The 19,733-nt window shown below is 40.5% G+C and overlaps 1 protein-coding gene across 5 annotated transcripts in view; it reads left to right on the forward strand.

Moving 5' to 3' along the window:
• SV2B (synaptic vesicle glycoprotein 2B) overlaps window positions 1–19,402 on the forward strand; it is a 233,196-nt gene extending 213,794 nt beyond the window's left edge. For 4 of the 5 annotated variants that reach the window (XM_036844350.1, XM_036844349.1, XM_036844351.1 and 1 more), the window contains 4 exons: window positions 6,040–6,173; window positions 8,626–8,826; window positions 12,901–13,060; window positions 16,354–19,281. In XM_036844350.1, coding sequence (XP_036700245.1) covers window positions 6,040–6,173; window positions 8,626–8,826; window positions 12,901–13,060; window positions 16,354–16,537 — 679 coding nt within the window. In that variant the 3' untranslated portion in view covers window positions 16,538–19,281. Of the gene's footprint in view, window positions 1–6,039; window positions 6,174–8,625; window positions 8,827–12,900; window positions 13,061–16,353 lie in introns of all 5 variants that reach the window. The other variant, XM_036844353.1, reaches the window with a different exon arrangement.
• The last annotated feature ends 331 nt before the right edge of the window (window positions 19,403–19,733 follow it).

The raw sequence follows: 19,733 nt of genomic DNA on the forward strand, positions 1-19,733 counted from the left end.
TCCCCAGGATTTCTCACCATCAGGGCTCTTCAATATAAGCCCAGAGATCTTGTGTTGGCATTGCCAAGGAAGAAATGTTGCCCTTCTTTATTAGAATGCTTCGGAAATGTTGAAAACTAAGGGACATTATGGATGGCTAGATGTCACCCATGATATGATGTTATTCCCTGCAGAGACGAATTCACTAAAAGAGACCTCATCTATGAAGTTGCCAATGTTCAGTGATACTGTATTGTGGTGTTAGCAATAATAACAACGGTAATGACACTTCTGTGTGCCAGGTGCTTCCTTAAGTGCCTTTCAGAGATTATCTCGTTTAATCCTCACAGAAACTCCAGGAGGCAAGAAATGTGCTTTCTCTTTTATAGGTCGGGAAACAAGCTTAGAGAGGTTGAGTTGCTTGCCCAAATCACACAGCTAACGTAAATAGATTAGAAATATCTCTCACCAATTCATGCATTTGGACTCCAATCCCATACCCTTGACAACTACAAATATCGTCTCACTGGGAAACTCTCCATTCCCACAAAGGCCCTGTTTTACATGGTGTTTTCTGGATTAAAAAGTTAATTGCAATGCCAGAGCTGTTATGATTTTTAAAAGTAGGTTTTGCAGTTCTAAGACTTAGCTACCCAGAAAATGGGAACTTCTGCTCCACTCCGTCCTTTTAAAAGATCCGAGCCTCCCAAAGCTTAAGGCTTGAGGAAGGCGGTGGTCTCATCTGTGGAACCAGGACCCCAGGGAACAATAGAGTTATTGTTAAGGGTCTGCGAATGCATAAGCAGGCCAATGATTGTCTGGGAGTGGATGTAAATATTCTGCACACACAGATGTTCTACCACGTTTCTGTGTTTCAAATGCATACAAATGTTTTTGTGTGATTATTAAAGTATAAATTCCTTCAGAAGTTGCAGTGAGTTCATTTTAACTTGTCATATATATGTCATTCAGTTTTTTAACCAGGGGATACCACTGTCACTTGAAGCTCATAATTTTTACCCCAGCAATTTGTTTGAATAAAAACCGTGTTTTTCTCCTTGGAAAAAGATTAGGAACCTTTGAAACCAATTTAAGGAATTGAACCTGGTTTCTTTTCTTGAGTTATGCTGCCATCTGCTGGTCATAAACTAGAAAACATGCCACCTTTGGAAACCTTGAGCCTCTTTGGAGAGTTAAATTCTTCAAGTTCTTTAGCTTGGATGGGGCATTGTCCCCATTCGTACCAGTATTCCCCCTTTGACTTTATCCACACTTTGCTGATTAAAAATTTAAATAAAATTATTTACTTTATTGACTATCACACATGGGGGAAGATTACTTTTAGCAGGGAGAGCAGAGAGAAAGAAAGCAAATGCCTATCTAGAAGAGAGAAGGTTGATTTCACACATCACAAATGCTACCCACTCTGTTAAAAGCATTTTTTAGTGGGGCATCAGTAGGAATTTTCTTCATCTGCAGTGGGTGTGTTTCAGGACAGTAAATCTCTGCGAAGCTGGCAAGGGTGGGGAAATGTGTTAAATGTACCTTCTGGCTTCAGGTCTGAGGAAGTAGCCAAGGCTTGAGTGACTTGGGTTCCAAGCCTTGATGGGTTAGTAAATAGCTGAGCCACCTCTGACCGACCTGTTTAAGCCTCTGATTCCACATCTGAAAGTCATAATATTGATGTGTAATGTCCATCAGCCTTCAGAGTTAATAAAATATCTCAGCAAAATTTTGTAATTTAATCTAGGTCCTGCATAGTTCTTATAGAGCTTCTTCCTGAATATTTCACAACTAATTGGCTACTGAAAATGGGATTGCTGTTCCTCCATCAGACATTTACCCAGGTTATTGCAGATCAATAGAAATCCTGTTGATTTGGGGATGTTTGTTTTGTCTCTAACCGAGCTCTTTTATTAGTTCTAACAGTTTCCCCTTGTTATTGTTATACCAGCCTATCACCTGCCCATAACAGTTGTTTTGTCTCCTTTCTTTTCCTTTTTATTCCATCATGAACGATATCAAATATGTGGAGAATAGAGAATAACACCAACAACCCTATTCAGAGCACCTAGATTTGTAAAGTCATAAACTATGCCACATTGACTTCAGATTTTAATATAGATTAAACATCACTCACTCCATTGCCCTTCTTGATGCTATTCTTCTTCCTCCTGAGGAATGATGATCACCACGGTCATAAATTTAGTATTTTACATTCATGTGTGTTTTTATACTTTTCCAATATATTTATGTATCTGTAAACATTGCACAGCATTCTTTTGTGTGCTTTAAATTTTAGGTAAATATCATACTAGGTTATAGATGTGAATGTATAATTCTCATACTATAAATGTTTCAACTAGTTTTGTTATTTTTAGGCTATTTAATTCTTTTGTTTTAAATATTTTTAATTGAGGTGTAGCTGATGTACAATATTGTGCTGATTATGACGTCCGGTTTGGTGATGGATAGAAGCCTTGCTAATGGGTATCCTGACTTCAGTGGGGGCATTTTTGGTGTCTTCCTTTTAAGTATGACATTTGCTGTATGTTTTTGATTGGCCTCCTTTATAAAGTTAAGGAAATTCTTTTTTGTTTTAAGTATGCTGAGAGTTTTTATCATGAAAGTGTATTGAATCGGTCAAACGTTTTTCTGCATCTATTACGATAATCATATCGTTTTCTCCTTGGACCTATTAATATGATATATTAAAATAATATTTTTTTTCAGTATTCAACCATACTTGATTCCTTGGATATATCTTAATCATTCAGTGTGAATTTTTTAAAATGACAATCAATACACTGACAAATTTGATTTACTAATATTTTTGTTGCTTGTTTAGATGTTTATGGCAGTTTTATTCATAATTGCCAAAACTTGGAGGCAACATACATGTCCTTTATTTTTTATTTTTTACAAAAAACTTGTACAAATATTTGAAATTGGGTTTCAACTTATTATGTTGTTAAGACTATTTTTAGAACAGTTTAGGCTCACAGCAAAATTGAGAGGAAGACACAGAGATTTCCCATATACCCTCTGCCAGAACTACCATATTATCCGGTGATGATCCAAGATGTCCTTGAGTAGGTGAATGGATAAATAAACTATGGTACATACAGACCATGGAGTATTATTCAGTGCCAAAGAAGTAAGCTATCAAGTCATAAAAAGACATTGAGGAACCTAAGTGAAAGCACATTCCTAAGTGAAAGAAGCCCCTCTAAAAAGGCTACATCTGTATAATTTCAACTATATTTATTACATTCTGGAAAAGGCAAAACTATGAAGATCAGTGGCTGTCAGAGGTTAGGGGAGAGAGATGGATAAATCAGCAGAGCATAGAGGATTTTTAAGGCAGTGAAAATAGTCTGCATGAGACCATAACGATGGATACATCTCATCATACATTTGCTAAAACCCATAGAACTACTAATGTTCTATTTAGGATTTTTGCATCTACATGAGATTGGTGTATATTTCCCTTATACTGTTCTCATTCAACTTTGGTATCAATCTTATATTCTGAGGCACAAGAACATATGTTCTTAGAGAGTCTGTTTGGTTGACATTAGCACCAGTATTTCCCATCTTATAAATCTGCTTCTCCATGAAATAATATTTAAACCGTTTGGAGATATAAGATGACCATGTCCTAAGTCCACTCTTTTATTTCTTTCACCAATAGCTTCTGCTTCCTTAAAGGAAAAGTTCCACAAGATACTTTTGTTAACTTTTCTTTCAGCCTTTGAAATCTCCTGAATGAAGAATCTTGGACCAGATTAGTATATAAATTAGAGATTGGAGGAGATGATTTATATAAAAGACTCATAAAATATGCCTTGGCCCTTTCTCCTTTTATCTCTTCTTTTATAATTTTGGCTTTTTATAACTTACTCGGAGATATATTTTAAGGTCTGTCTGTGTCAGACCTATTATGATTTATGGCTCTGCTTTCTCACCCACTTTTGGTAGAACATTAAAATACCACCGAAGGCCACATCACCAGCCTATTACTGTATTAAAGAGAAGGATATATTAAGAAGGGCAAAGACCTGAGACAGTCTCCAGGAATAGCTTTCCTGAATAAATACATTCAGCATACAAATTACATTAATTTTGACATCAGAGCCATCTTCCGGTAACAAAGGCTTACTGATTAGTTTTTCCATGGAAGTATGAAGAGTCCAGTGATAACTTTTGGAGGCTGCTGTTTAAGAGTCTGCAGCAAATTTAACCCTAAGAAAAATTGTTGAAAACAATTTGGCTTCCTAGATCAGTGACTCTCACATTTTCTAAAGTATAATAATCTGGCATCTTCCTCTGGTGATCATAGCTCAAGAGGTCCAGGATGGAATGTAGAAAACTGTATCTTTCACAATAACCTCCCATTTTATTCTGATGCAAGGGGTCTGGGGACTTCTCTTTGAGAAGCACTGGCCCAGGCTTTCTTATTGGGTGGGAGGTCTTTTTGCAGAAGCTAATGAGAGGTGGCTCTAGGTTAGGGTTCTCAGCAGAACACAATAGAGCATAAAGGGTAAGGGTCACTGCCCATTGCATGTGGTCATGGATTGAATGATCTGTTGGCTGTAAAGAGGAACAATGACCCTCAGCGCCCTGTGCTACCTTTGTCACTGTGATTCCCACTGAATTGTAGTCGTCTGTTTGCTTATTTTTTTCCCATTAGATTTGAGGGCAGGGACCATGTCTTTCCTCTCTGTACTCATAACACCTAAAGCTATGTAAGTACTTGCTGAAGACTGAATATCTAAATAAAGGAATAGACAGATGAATGAACGGGTTGTAATTCTTCACAAATGAAGACATAGCCGAAGGTTTCTTGCTTAAAAGTTTAACCAAGCTTGGTAAATATAACCAATAGAGGATGATGTTAATATATGTCAGTATATGTTTTAAAATGTAATATTGTTCTTTTCTTTTAAGTTTATGTGGGAGTTGGAGTCTTGCAGCAGCTCCTAAATGTGGCTGCACCTCATAATCATCTAGGGGTTTTACCTCTTATTGACTGTTTTATTTTTAAGTAAAAAAGTATTATGTACACTTGATATAAAGAAAAAATTACGTTTATCTCATGCCCAACCCCCATTGTACCTCCTCAGGGCCAACCACATCTGCCAGTGTCTTGCGCCACTCTCCAGGTATATGCTATGCATTTACAGGCATATGTGCCATATCCTTTCTTACGTGAATGGTCACATGCAATAAACACCATATTGTATTTAATTTTTTCAGTTAACAATATATCTTGAAGATGGTTCCATATTAAGACATATAGATCTACCTAAAAATTATAATGGCTATGTGGTATTCCATTGTATGGTATCTATCTATCTATCATCTATCTATCTATCTATCTATCTATCTATCTATCTATCTATCTGTTATCTATCTATCTAGTAATCCATTGCTGTTAACAGCAATGTTGCAATGAAGATCAGTGAATGTGTCTCTTTGAATGCATAAGCAAGTATGTGTACAATGAATTTTTAGAGGTGGTATTCCTAGGTCAAAGGGATTGTACATTTTAAATTTTGCAAAACTGCTCTCCAAAGAGGCTGCACCAACTATGTTCTACCAGCAATGTGGATGAAAGTGCCCATTTCCCCACATTTTTTGGTTCAATTTTAAAAACAAACATTCTGAGGCCCCCACACATCTACTGCCTTTAAACCTTCTAAGACCATCTGAGGTACATTCATGTTTTTAAAACTCCTAAAGTGAGATGTTATTAACATTTTCATTTCACGCTATTTCACATTTCTGTGATTCTGATATAGGAGGTCCATGAACCTGCATATGGGAACCACAGTCTGTGTACCTGTACTAGACATCAGCTTCCACTGTCCTGAGGCCCCTCCCCATTTATAAACACACAGTGAAGAAATGGGGAACTAGTCTGGGTTGAAAATAACATTCCAGCACCTTTGGGTTTGCAGTTCTCCTGTTTTCTGCCTTTCTGTGTTTTCCATCTGAGTCTCCCTTTTTTTTTTTTTTTGCTGGATGAATCATTCAGGGGCTAATTTTTTCCCACAGGTTCACAAAGATGTACTTTAAACATGTACTCTTTGAGGACACTTTATTTGACGAGTGCTATTTTGAAGACGTTACATCGACTGATACCTATTTCAAAAACTGCACCATTGAATCGACCATCTTTTATAACACAGGTAAGGGCACGAACAGGGTGGGCTTGTTGTCTAGAATCAAACTGCTCAGTCATAAGCTTTAGGAGTAGTAAAGTATTCACAAATATGCATGCTGAGTCTTCATGTGGAGAAATGGGTTCCAGCCCCACGTTGGGGCTTCTTTGTGCAAAAGAAGTTGCACAGCCTTTACCAAGGCATTTAGTTTATCTGTGTCTCAGTTTGATCACATGTAAAATGGAAACAAAAGTACTGGACAAGTGTTCTGATCTCAACGAGACCGATGCTATATGCTAAGGATCTTTGGTAGGAACAAAGTATGACCCAGATTTAAAAAAAAAAAAGGAAAAAACAGCATTCCAGGAGGGCTGCATTTTATACCTGGAGTGCATTCTTGAAGACCTGGCATAATTTGAAACCAAATTCAAGACATATGTTCTCACAATAATAAATGAAAAGGGAAAACTGCATCTTTTCAAGCTTCGTGCGTGAAGTGAGATGATAAGAATATTTTAAAATTACACCATTTCAGATTTCCATGATTAAAAAATATCACAAAATTCCACCACTCTCTCACTCCTCATTATTTTTACTGCTCTCATTATAAATTAATACCAAGCGGAGTTGGGTTATAAGGAAACTAATTGAGTTTTACCAGAGACTTCACCAATATTGCCTCAAGTAGGAAATGCACTATCATCCCCATCTTACAACTAAGGAAACAGGGGCTTAAGCAACTTGTCCAAGGCCACAGCTAGCAAGTTGGAGGAACTTTGATTCATCTCTTAATTTGTTTAGCTCTGAAGTCTGTGAGTTTTCCACTGAGATACTTGCATTATGTCCAGATCAATGCTTTCTCCCTGGCATTGGCACCAAGGCACAGTTTATGCAAGAACATCTTTTTCCTGCATGATGTCAGCCTCAAAAGATTCAATATTTGGTCTCTAAATATCCCTTGGTCTTTAAATAGTCAATTATGGGATTTATCTTCCTAATTTATGTTTAGCCTGAACTTTTAAAAAAATATTAGTGAGATCTATACATTTACTCTTTGGCATATCTTTTATTTTCTTCTTTCAAGTTTCATTGATGCCTCTTTGCTTGCATACACTTTTTATTTTATTTTATTTTATTTGAGTAAAATTGCTTTACAATGTTGTGTTAGTTTCTACTGTACAATGAAGTGAATCAGCTATATGCATACCTATATCCCCTCCCTCTTGGACCTCCCTCCCTACCTTTCCCCCCATCTAGGTCATCACAGAGCACTGAGCTGAGCTCCCTGTGCCATACAGCAGGTTCCCACTAGCTATCCATTTTACACATGGTAGTGTATTTATGTCAAACCCAATCTCCCAATTCGTCCCACCCTCCCCTTCCCCCCTGTGTCCACATGTCTGTCCTCTACATCTACGTCTCTATTCCTGCCCTACAAATAAGTTCATCTGCACCAATTTTTAGATTCCACATATATGTGTTAACATACGATATTTGTTTTTCTCTTTCTGACTTACTTCACTCTGTATGACAGACTCTAGGTCCATCCACATCTCTACAAATGACCCAATTTCGTTCCTTTTTATGACTGAGTAATATTCCATTGTATATATCTGCCACATCTTCTTTATCCATTCGTCTGTCGATGGACACTTAGGTTGCTTCCATGTCCTGGCTATTGTAAACAGAGCTGCAATGAACATTGTGGTACATGACTCTTTTTGAATTATGGTTTTCTCTGGGTATATGCCCAGTAGTGGGATTGCTGGATCATATGGTAATTCTATTTTTAGTTTTTTAAGGAACCTCCATACTGTTCTCCATAGTGGTTGTATCAATTTACATTCCCACCAACCGTGCAAAAGGGTTCCCTTTTCTCCACACCCTCTCCAGCATTTATTGTTTGTAGATTTTTTGATGATGGCCATTCTGACTGGTGTGAGGTGATACCTCATTGTAGTTTTGATTTGCATTTCTCTAAAAATCCACTGTACTCTACTTAGTCATCTCTTTCCCTCCTCCACAACCAAGGAGCAAATGGTTTTTATTCTGAAGCATGTTCAGGTTTCTGCATGGGCTTTGGAGTGATTGGCTCAATCTGGACCCGATTCTCTGGTCATTTCCCTCGTATAAGCCGGGTAGCCTCAGAGGAGTAGCCCAGGTACGGTGGCCTTCAATGTCATCTTGTTGATACAAACAGAACTATTATCTGGCTTGAAAGATGCTGTACTGAAACATGTCCCTCAGTGAATGTTCATTTCCCCTTGCTTATAAGAACTTGAACAGGTCGTTACATTTTTAAAGGTTTCCCACTTCCTCCATACTTGGCCATGCGTCACCTGGACATTGAGACTGTCTGATTGCCAGGGGGCGGTGCCACCTGCCCAAGGAAGGGACATAACTTTATCCCTGCTTCTGCCCCAAATCTCCCCAGCCTCCCTCCATTTCATGTGAACCAAACGTTTCCTTCTCTCTGCAGACCTCTACCAGCATAAGTTCATCAACTGTCATTTTATCAACGTCACCTTTCTGGAGCAGAAGGAGGGCTGCCACATGGACTTAGAGCAAGACAACGACTTCTTGATTTACCTCGTCAGCTTCCTTGGCAGTCTGTCTGTCTTGCCGGGGAACATCATATCTGCCCTTCTCATGGATAGAGTCGGAAGGCTCAAGATGATTGGTGAGTTGTTAGGGATGCCGCATTCATGCTCTAAGGGGCTAAGGCAGTGGCTTAAAGTGTATGAAGGCAGTGGCTTAAAGTGTATGAAAGCAGTGGAATTTTTCTTAAAGAAATCTCACACAGGAAACCACACAGGTAAGATGAAATCTGCTGATGTAGAACCGAGGAGGCACATCTGCAAAACCCCAGGGCCCCGTGGAGGTCTGGTCCATGCCAGGGACCATCTTCATTTCCTGACTCAGCAATTCTGTGACAGTTACTTATTTTATTAGCATTTCAATAGGATATTAAATACATCCACTGTACCTACTCTGTAAAATGCTCTTAAATGAGCATTGGTTTCATTTGATGATTTAAAATAAATCCTATTACTTATTATTATTTAATAGTGATAACATTTTGGGCTTTGGAGTTGGATAGGCTCACGTTGGAATCCTATCACCTAAAGGCTGTTTGACTTGGGACACGTTCCTTTACGTCTCTGGGACTTATCTTATAGATAAGGAGACCTATAATGAGCTGGTAGGGGTTTGTGAAGATTGAGCATAATGTACCCAAAGCATCTCATAGCGCTTGGTGCATTGCAGGTTCTCATGTCTGCCTTGCTTCATTCAGCAGTTTTTTACTGAAACGCATGCCAGGCATAGTGAACAAGAAACAAAATATATACACCCAGGGCCAGGGAAAATGTACACCCACTAGAATATGAGTCAAGGCCAAGAAAGGGGAAGCAGACAGTATGCTAATAAACATGCCATGAGTTCTGCCCCAGGGATATAGCTGATCAGTAAAAATTAATTCCAAGATCCTAGCAGCAAAGCTCAAAGGAAACAAGATAAATCACATAATCATTTTGTCAATAAGTAGTAGCATGAATATTTAGAATGGTGAGCCCAAGACATGCCTGTGATTTCTGCTTTTTAATCTTGTGGTGAGGACGGTCACCTCTCAGGCATGGCAGATTGAGCTGTGTCCCCTGTTAGCGGCAATGCCCTGGTTAGACCTGAAACCTGATGACGGAAGACGGTGGCTTGTTAACTTCTGTGACACTTGTGCCCAGCACGGTGCCTGCCACTGAGTTGCCACTTAGTAATGCTGTGGGACTGACCTGAGCCAGCGAAGATGACCTCTTTCCTAGATAAGTTGGAAGCATGATGGTTAAAATAATACCTCCGTTTGCTCCAGTGAGACAAAGAGCGTGAGAGTAGATGTGTGACACTTCTGCCATTCTGTCACTGGCCTTTTTTTTTTTTTTACTTTGGAAATATTAATATGTAATGAGCTAGACAAATAGTGTGTTTGGAGCAGTCTCTCCAACCTGTCTAATCAACGTAGAGAAGAAAAGCAGGTGACCGAACCCAAACATTTTTACTTGGCACTTGAACTAAATCACTTACAGCAGCTCTGACAAGCCTGTTTTTATGGGAAAAGAAACACAACAATTTTGGAGGAGAAAAGAGCAATCTTCATACCAGAAAGTAAATTTCTGTCTCTGGTCTTTTAAGTCCCAGGGTTGAACAGTGAGTTCTGTGGTCAGGTCCTGGAGTAGCTGAGTAAGTTCTTGGGAGGTGAGGGTCGATGAAGGGTGGGGTGGGTGCATCTGTGAAGAAGAATGGATGGCCCCCGTAGACCAGGGACAGAGGGAGGGCTGGGCGCAGGGAGCAGGCAGGGCAGGGGGAGAGTGGACATCGTCTTCTTTGCCATTGAAGCCCTTCTTGTCATCATGAATGTATCCCAGATAAAAATTGATTTCTCTAATGCTAAATAGAGCCATCCCCCCCAAACTGGATATCTGGAACTAATATTTATTATTCTTTATATCTTGCTTTTTTTATTAATGCCTGTATTTTGTTTCTGAGCCAGATTGTTAAAAGCTCGGACAGTGCCCCCTTTGTATCTTTAGTAAAAGGTCTGGCACACAGTGCATCAACTGCGATATTCTCAGGGCCCAGTAAATACTAGGTGCTCAATAAATGTCACGATGGGATGTGGGTGACCTGTTTTGAAACTGCCTCTCCCATGACCCTTAGACAAATCCCCTATCGCGTCTGCTGGAGAATCGTTTATCCTGCTTTCTCTACTGCTGTGCCCTTTCCTGGGCAGAAGTTGTGCCTTGTTAACAGTAGAGAAGAAAGTTTTCCTGATGAGCCGATCACTCTTCATTTATTCATTCAATAAACATTAATTTATGCAGCACAATTCTCTGCCGGGCTGTATGGTTGGCAATGGGAATACAGCAATAATTGAGACAGACAGCATCCTTGTGCTGAAGGAAAAAATGATCTATTGGGAGAGACAGATGTAAACTAGAAATTTCATTTAACTAACACTTGGGAAGTGCTTATTATAGGTCAGGTGTTTTTCCAAGCGTTTTGTAAATATTAGCATATTTAACCTTCACCATAACCCTGTGATGGGGAAAGTGAGACAGCCCAGGGAGGTTAAGTGACTCACTCAAGGTCACACAGGGGGAGCTGGGATTTGACCTCAGGCTTCTCCATCACAAGGGGAATAAGAACTAATGATGAGAGTGGAAGAACTGGGCACCAGAGGGACCTAGAGTGGGAAGACCTAACATAGTTGAGGGGTCAGTTCCCTATCACTGAATTTATTTGATGATAATATTTTGTATTCAACAAACATTGTACGCCAAGCCCCATGGCTGGCCACTTTGAGGGATGCGTGCATGTCGATGATACAGTTCTCGGGGCACCTGTGGTCCAGTAGATGCCAGTCTCCTCCCATTCTAGTTCTCTCCTTGCTGTTGGAAAGAGGCTACCAGGCTACCCAGTCACAGCCCTAGCCCTTCTCAGAATCAATAGAAATAAAGCAGACAGCTACCATTCCCCAGGTCTTCATATGCCAGGGTTTGGCACCAGTCTCGGCAGCTCCAGGTCTGAGGGTGAGATTCCAGGTAGAGGCCCCCCAGGGAGGCACTTGTGGGTGAGGCCAGACCAGCCTTCTGGTTTCTTGGCAACCTGAAGCCCTCCCTCCTCCAGGGTTCTGATGCCTGGGTGGGACTCTTGCCCTGTTTCCTAGCTGGTTGTTTGGGACCTGCTTTCTTCCTTCCTTTCTGCTAACTAGTCCCACCGCATTTCCAGACATACTCTTGATCTGTGCCTTGCACTCACTCCAGGCTTCCCAAGCTCTTCTGGGCTGGACGTATTGGATTTCAGTAGGATTTGACATAACCTTCTTTCAATGGGATCTCTTATCATTAGCTGTATCACCCAGGGTCCTGGTGGGAAAAGGAATTTACCCCAGAGAGTTCTAGGGAAGAGACTGTATGATGGGGCAGGTTTTAGAGGTGTGGGCAGGGTTATGGGAACAAATGAGGCAGGTGAGACACCCAGATACTAGCAAAAGTGGGCAGCAGGCTCTACCTCCAGGGCTGCAGGGACAAAGGGAGAAAACAGCAGTAACCGAGCCCAGGGAGAGCTGGAACCAAGGAGCAGGAGGTGTCCAGGAGGAACTGTCGTCCTGGGGGGAAGCAGCATTTGCCAATAAAGGGCTTATAAAGCAGGATGGGAATTAGGAAGAAGTATTCCAAGCCCTTTCTCCTCACAACTGACAAGGAACCCCTAGGTATGCAGTCCATGGGGGTTAGCTTCCCGGGGCACAGAGCAGAGCTGAGAAGGGCAGCTCAGATATCTGGGGTGGAGATGGGCACACATGAAAATAAGCAGCATGGCCCTTGATCAGGTGTTCTTCTGTTGCCCGTTTGCAGCTGTGTTCTCAGTGGAACGTGAGCTCCATGAGAGTAGAGTCTTTTGATACTGATGTATCTCAGGCACCTTAGAACAATGTCTGGAGCATAATAAATTCTCTACTAATACCCACACCCTCTGCCTTGTTCTCAGTTATTCTGGACTGGACAGCACCACAGGGTGAGGTTTTTGAAATCCTTCCTGGAGGCTAATTCTGGTGATGTCACCCACATAGAAGTCTCCAATCCCATGGCTGGGGTGCAATATACGGGGTCCACATCTCTCTTTGTGTAGAGATGAATCTGGTTTTTCAGGTGTTGTCTGCCACGGGCTTCATGTTTCTTTCTGCCCTGATCTCCCTCTGCAGGTGGCTCCATGCTCATCTCGGCTGTCTGCTGCTTCTTCCTATTTTTTGGCAACAGTGAGTCGGCGATGATTGGCTGGCAGTGCCTGTTCTGTGGGACAAGCATTGCTGCCTGGAATGCTCTGGATGTGATCACGGTGGAGCTGTATCCCACCAACCAGAGGTCAGTTCCTCTCTGGGCTTCGCTCTGGGACTTTCTTGGACTTCTTTGGCCAGAAGTCTACCTGCCCCAAGATCCTCCACCACAGCCATCTTGGTCTTCTTCTTCTTTTTTTTTTCTTCCATTTTTTTAAGTAAACATTTTATTTTGGAATAATTTTAAGTTTACAGAAAGGTTCCAAAGATAGTACAGAATGTTTCTGCATACACTTCACCTAGCTTCCCCTAATGTTAACATCTTACATAACTATGGTACATTTGTCAAAACTAAGAGATTAACATTGGTACATTATTAGACTCTGACTTTATTTGGTTTTCACCAGTTCTTCCACTAATGTCCTTTTTTTTTCTGTTTCAGGATCCAACCCAATATACCACATTGCATTTAGGGTGTTTTTTTGTTTTTTTTTTAACATCTTTATTGGAGTATAATTGCTTTACAATGTTGTGTTAGTTTCTGCTGTATAACAAAGTGAATCAGCTATATGCATAGGTATATCCCCATATCCCCTCCCTCTTGCGTCCCCCTTCCATCCTCCTTATCCCACCCCTCTAGGTGGTCGCAAAGCACCGAGCTGATCTCCCTGTGCTATGCGACTGCTTCCCACTAGCTATTTTACATTTTGCAGTGTACATATGTCCATGCCACTCTCTCACTTCATCCCAGCTTACCATTCCCCCTCCCCGTGTCCTCAAGTCCCTTCTCTACATCTGTGTCTTTACCCCTGTCCTGCCCTTAGGTGCATCAGAACTATTTTTTTTTTAGATTCCATATATATGTGTTAGCATACGGTATTTGTTTTTCTCTTTCTGACTTACTTCACTCTGTATGACAGACTCTAGGTCCATCCACCTCACTACAAATAACTCAATTTCATTTCTTTTCATGGCTGAGGAATATTCCATTGTATATATGTGCCACATCTTATTTATCCATTCATCTGTCGATAGACACTTAGTTTGCTTCCATGTCCTGGCTATTGTAAGTAGAGCTGCAATGAACATTGTGGTAAATGACTCTTTTTAAATTATGGTTTTCTCTGGGTATATGCCCAGTAGTGGGATTGCTGGGTCGTATGGTAGTTCTATTTTTATTTTTTTAAGGAACCTCCATACTGTTCTCCATAGTGGCTGTATCAATTTACATTCCCAGCAACAGTGCAAGAGGGTTCCCTTTTCTCCACACCCTCTCCAGCATTTATTGTTTGTAGATTTTTTGATGATGGCCACATCCTGGTCTTGGTGTTCCATGGATCAAATGTCTTTTAGGTTGTTGAGTTTCTCCTGTCTGGGGGCTGGCATAGGCCGCGAGTGGGAAGGCTAAGGCTGGATAGGGTGGGGTGGATGGCAAGATGCAAAGGATAAGGGCAAACCTTGTCCAGGAGATAAGAACTAGGGCTAAACCATATGTATTGTGCAATCCAAAGGGAGGTGAGAACAGGCCTGCCAATGGGAAATGAAGTGAAAAGGTGCAGAACTAGACAAACAAAGGGTGGGGCAGAAATAAAGGTGGGTATGAGGCATGAAGGTCTAGGGTATTTGTGGAGAATGGGGCAGGGATGCCCAGGGTTTCCTTTTATTTTGTGCATGCCCTATGGGAAGAGGCCTGGTTTAAAGGCATAGGGTCAAGGCCATTGCTTAGCAGTTATTTCTCCTCTTGGAGGGGGAATTTTCAGGACAACAGGTAAGTGGCTCTTTGGCCAGAAAGGAATGTGAAGTGGTGTGGAAGGCAGGTAAATGCAATTCTGCATCAAATCTTAATGATATTCCCAAGATTGATGACAGAGGTATTGGGATAGAGGTAGCTATGGAAAAGCACAGAATAGTGAATTTGGAGCCTCTTCTGTGAATCAAAGAACTTCTAAGTTTTACAAAAAATAAGAGGAGGAAAAGTTATCATTATTTCAATGGTATGTGATTTTAAATACAGAAAACCTAAGAGAATTAAACAAAGAGACTACCAGAAACAATAAAATAATTTGGTAAGGTGGGCAATAATAAAACTAACTTAATAATTTATAGATTTTAAAATACATCAAAAAATTAAAATTGAAATCCATTTAATAATAGAAGAAATCATAAAATACATAGGAATCAATTTGATGAGAAAGATGAAACACCTATGTGAAGAAAACCATAAAGCTTTACTGAGAGATATAAAAGAAGACTCAACTATATGTCAAGATATTCTTACTGAATTCTAAGAAGGTTTAATCTTACAAAAATGTCAAGTATTCTTTAGTTTTTAAAGAGTCCATTCAAAACTCCATGAGACTTTTCCACACTCTGGGAACTTGAAAAGATTACTCTAAAGTTTATTTGGAAAAATACACATGTGAAAATATCTAAGAAAATTCAGAAAACAAAAGGATTGGGATTGGGGCTGGTGAAAATGGATAAAGGTATAGTGTAGTATAGTTATAGAAAAAATGTAAAAAGAATTTAAAGTACAAAAATATAGCCATATTCTTCATAAACTAGTGGTATGAAATAGAGATATTTTGCTTAATCTGAAGAGGACTAGTGCTGGGAATATTGTCTCTGTATGTAGATAGAGTCAGAAAAGGATTGATGGTTAACAGTAGTTATCACTGGGAAGTGTGATTAATAACAATTAAGATTAGGTTCTGCCATGGGTGACACAGACCCCAAATAACTGCACACTTAGGAAGATAGGCAGTAAAGACTCTTTTTATCTTCTTCTTCCTCTTTCATGACCTCAGCCATGATCCAAGATGAGACCATTTATATTCCAAGAAGCAGGATGGGAGGAAAAAGGATAAAAGAAGAGAGCAAAAGGACCACTCTTGACATCTCTTAAGGGAGTTTCTCAGGAGCTGCTGGGAGTACTTACATCCCATTGGCCTAAACTTAGTCACATGGCCAGACTCAGAAACAAGGGAATCTGGGAAATGTAGTCTTACATTTGGAGAAATGCTATTTAGGGAGAACTAACAGTCTCTGCCACAAGAGGGTCAAAGTGTTATTAATGGGGAACACTTACACTTTCTGCTTCATCCTTCTTCATTCTTTCAAGTTGGGGAAGGAGATACTCCAAAATGTTAATAATGGTGATTACTTTCAGTGGTGAAGTTATATATTCTTGCATCTTTATGTTATTCTATATTTCCAAATTTCTAAAATAAGAATGTGTTACTTTTATATTTAGGAAAAAAAATTCCCTCCCACACCTTCACCATACTTCTTTAACAAGGGAAAGAAAGAACCCAGTCCTACATGTCTAAGGAGGTCTAGTTTGCATCTCCCAGAATGATTTACTTTCTTCTTCTTTTACAGGGCAACAGCCTTTGGCATCCTCAATGGATTATGCAAATTTGGCGCCATCTTGGGAAACACCATCTTTGCTTCTTTTGTTGGGATCACCAAAGTGGTCCCCATCCTTCTGGCTGCTACTTCTCTTGTTGGGGGTGGCCTGATTGCTCTTCGACTGCCTGAGACTCGAGAACAGGTCCTGATGTGAACAACCTATGGGGAAAGGAAATGTTGGAAGAACCTCATCCAGGAACCTTAACTGCACCTACACTTCCTGTCCGTCACTGTCCAGAGGACACCTGGATAGCACAGGAGGAGAAGTTGAATTTGTGACCCCTAGTCTAGCACCCATTTCAGCTGTCTGTATGTTTGTAACTCAGGTGACTGATTTGAGGGTGTCCTGAGCTGTCCTCCCTTAGAGTCCCAGAACTGTGTGCTTGGCTAATGGTGTCCCCAGCCCAAGGCGAGGGAGGAGGGATCATGCCCTCCAAACTAAGTAAGGGGTATTCACGCAAGTGAGGTGCAAGGAGTTTTTTCATTCATTTCAAAATGAATTTGAGAAACACTCAATGTCCTGCATAAAGTTCCTCGGAGCCCAAGGACCTGACAAATTGACTTGGCGGGGAAGTTGAGTCATCATATGAATACTGAAGTACAGGATACATATATTTTTGCATTTAAAGTATTACTTATCATAGTTTCCCTTTGAAAATTGGCACAATAGCGTTGAAGATACTCTGATATAGAAAACCAAATATTTGAGCAATATCTGTAGAAATCTACTTTACCCCCTCCAAGGGTCCTAAGTTTTCCATGATGATTAGGTGGTGAATTTAAGAATAATATTTATTCCTATTTTGATCTTGTCAAAGAAACTTAATGGGACAGGTATTCTGTTAACTAACTTTGCACATAACTGTCTTTGGGTTTCATTTGCAGAAATGATATCTGCAAATATTTGCCAGCATTTAGCCGTATTTTGAGAGGACTTGGTGTTTGAGTTTCCAGGAAATTGGGGCTGATGGAATGAAGTGCAAGCACAACTTCTTACAGCCGTTTAACTTGCTGTCGAGAGGATGCACTTAGCAAACTCACGTTGTACAGTTCCTTTCATCCAGGCGCTTTTCTTCGTGTGGGAGGAGGAGTTACTTTCCTCTCTTACACAGATCACTGGTGAAACGCAAGCTCACCATCTTCCATCCTGGCATTTGACGTTGCTTCTCACCCAGAAGAAACACGGGAAGTCTTCCGTGACCTCTGGCACCCTCTTTGTAGGCAAGAATAAAACACGGTGGACCACATGGGGGATTGAGGGTGGGATGGGGAAGTGTAGCCACAGATCTTCAAAGTGTAAATTTAGCAGTAAAACACAATCCGTATTTGTTATAATGGTCAGGTCCAATGAAAAATCTACCTGATATGTCTCGGTTCAGGGTTTTTGAAGCAGTCATTGGCACGGGATTTAGGGAGTGTAGTGGATGTCACATGTGTTTACCTTCAGTGTTCCAAGACAACACTTTCCTGAGATCCAGTTTGAAACATGAATGGGGGTAGGGGTGGGGGTGGGGTGAGGAACCCAGGACAAACTGTTTGGCAAAGGTCAGTAATAGACTGAAGTCTTGACTCCATAGAAAAAGAACAATGTTTCACCCATCAGAACTGTCCTGCATGGAAGGGACAGTGAGTTATAAACCCCTGCCACCAGAGGTGAACTTGCTGAGGCCAGGTGAACACCAGTCACCAAGAACTAGTTCTTTGAAGTGATTTGCGATGCTCTCAATTCTGTAAAGTGCCACACTTTCTCTACCAGAAACCTCAAAAATTTAAAGAAAATGATGGCTGCATTGAGTGTATTTTCTGTTTTGGAGAAACACCAAGTCCCGTGATAACTTCAGGCCATCTTTTGGTTATTCTCTGGAGTAGAAGAAGGTAGACAGGAGGAAAGAGTATATTCTATAACACATTTCTACCCTGGATTTGAGATCAATTTTTACGGTTAAAAGTTTTCTCTGCTTCTCATGTTCCCCACCTCTTTACCGGCCATTTTTTTTCTGTGCAGGGAAGGAAGACATATCAACTCTGATCTGACATCCTGATTCCCCCAAATATATAAATATACCATTGTGTGTTAGTGTTTCTCTCAGTGTTTTACAGGAGTTACCTAACATCAGTGCTACATCAGTAATGAGAGAGCCAATGTAATATAGCTGTAATATACTTGCTTGTGCTACGAAATACACTGGCTAGGTTCATAAAACAGAATTGTGTAAACCGGGATTACCACATCCCTTATAACATTATTCTTCAATGGGATAATACAGTTCTGTGAGCCATTACTGCTTAAGAAATTTACAAGGCAGTGAGGGTCTGCATTTCTAGTTATGATGGATCTTGTAAATCTAAAACCTGTTTAATTTTTGAGCATTGGAATGGCTGCAACGATTTGGGTAAACTCCATTTGATTCCTAAATTCTAACTTCTGCATTATCTTTATGGCTCCTTTATACCAACAACCTAACCAACCAAGGGCAATTCCCATCCCATCAATCATTCAGGCCTTTGTAAAGGTACAGCCATGCTTGCAGTTTTTTCCCACGAAGGATTGTCTGGCACTGGGACCTGGCCACGTCTTAAATGCTGTCACTCTTGCTGAGATAAATGCTTCTTTAAAAATAGTCTCTGTGGCAGGTCATTGGGGGATAATGTACAGCATTCCTGGCCAGGCGCTTCTTTTTCATTTCATGTTCTACCCTGAGAAACTCCCAATGGCATCCGTGGAGAATTAAAGGGATGAGGCTCTCCCTCATTGACTAAATCTGTTTGCAGTTCATGATGTATTTTATGATGCCCAGTTTGGGAGTAGTTACTTTTAATGGTCTCAGCTGTATTGTGTCATCCCTTGATGCTGATTTTTTGATCTTTTGTTTTACTGGAAATAAATAGTGAAAGGGGTGTGCCTATTTGTGACGTTTATAGCACACAACCCAGAGGTCATGTAATAAATAACCCCATTCCCAGGGTTCCCTGGCACCTTGTATTAGTTCATTAAAGATAATAATAAAAATAATTGTAAGCAAACCTTAAAGAACTGAGACTAGAGATTATTTCCAGATGCTACAGTCTCTTCTGGATTCTTGGATTGATTGGATCAGCTGGGAGGAATGCTGACAATCATTTCCTTCAACTTCCTTATTTTGCATAGGGGGATCTTGGGAGGTTAAATGATGTGACCAAGGTGACATGTAGTTCTTGGAGTGGGTTACAAGTCCTACGATGATGCTGTCTGTCTAGTTCTGGACTAATCTCTCAGTCACTGATATGTTACTACAAGGTCTCCCATAGTCTGTGAGGAAAGGGAAAATGTGACCAACACTTACCTGTGACCATTCATTGAAAGCGCACAT

This window comes from Balaenoptera musculus, chromosome 2, assembly GCF_009873245.2.
Source record: "Balaenoptera musculus isolate JJ_BM4_2016_0621 chromosome 2, mBalMus1.pri.v3, whole genome shotgun sequence".
Lineage (NCBI taxonomy): Eukaryota > Metazoa > Chordata > Mammalia > Artiodactyla > Balaenopteridae > Balaenoptera > Balaenoptera musculus.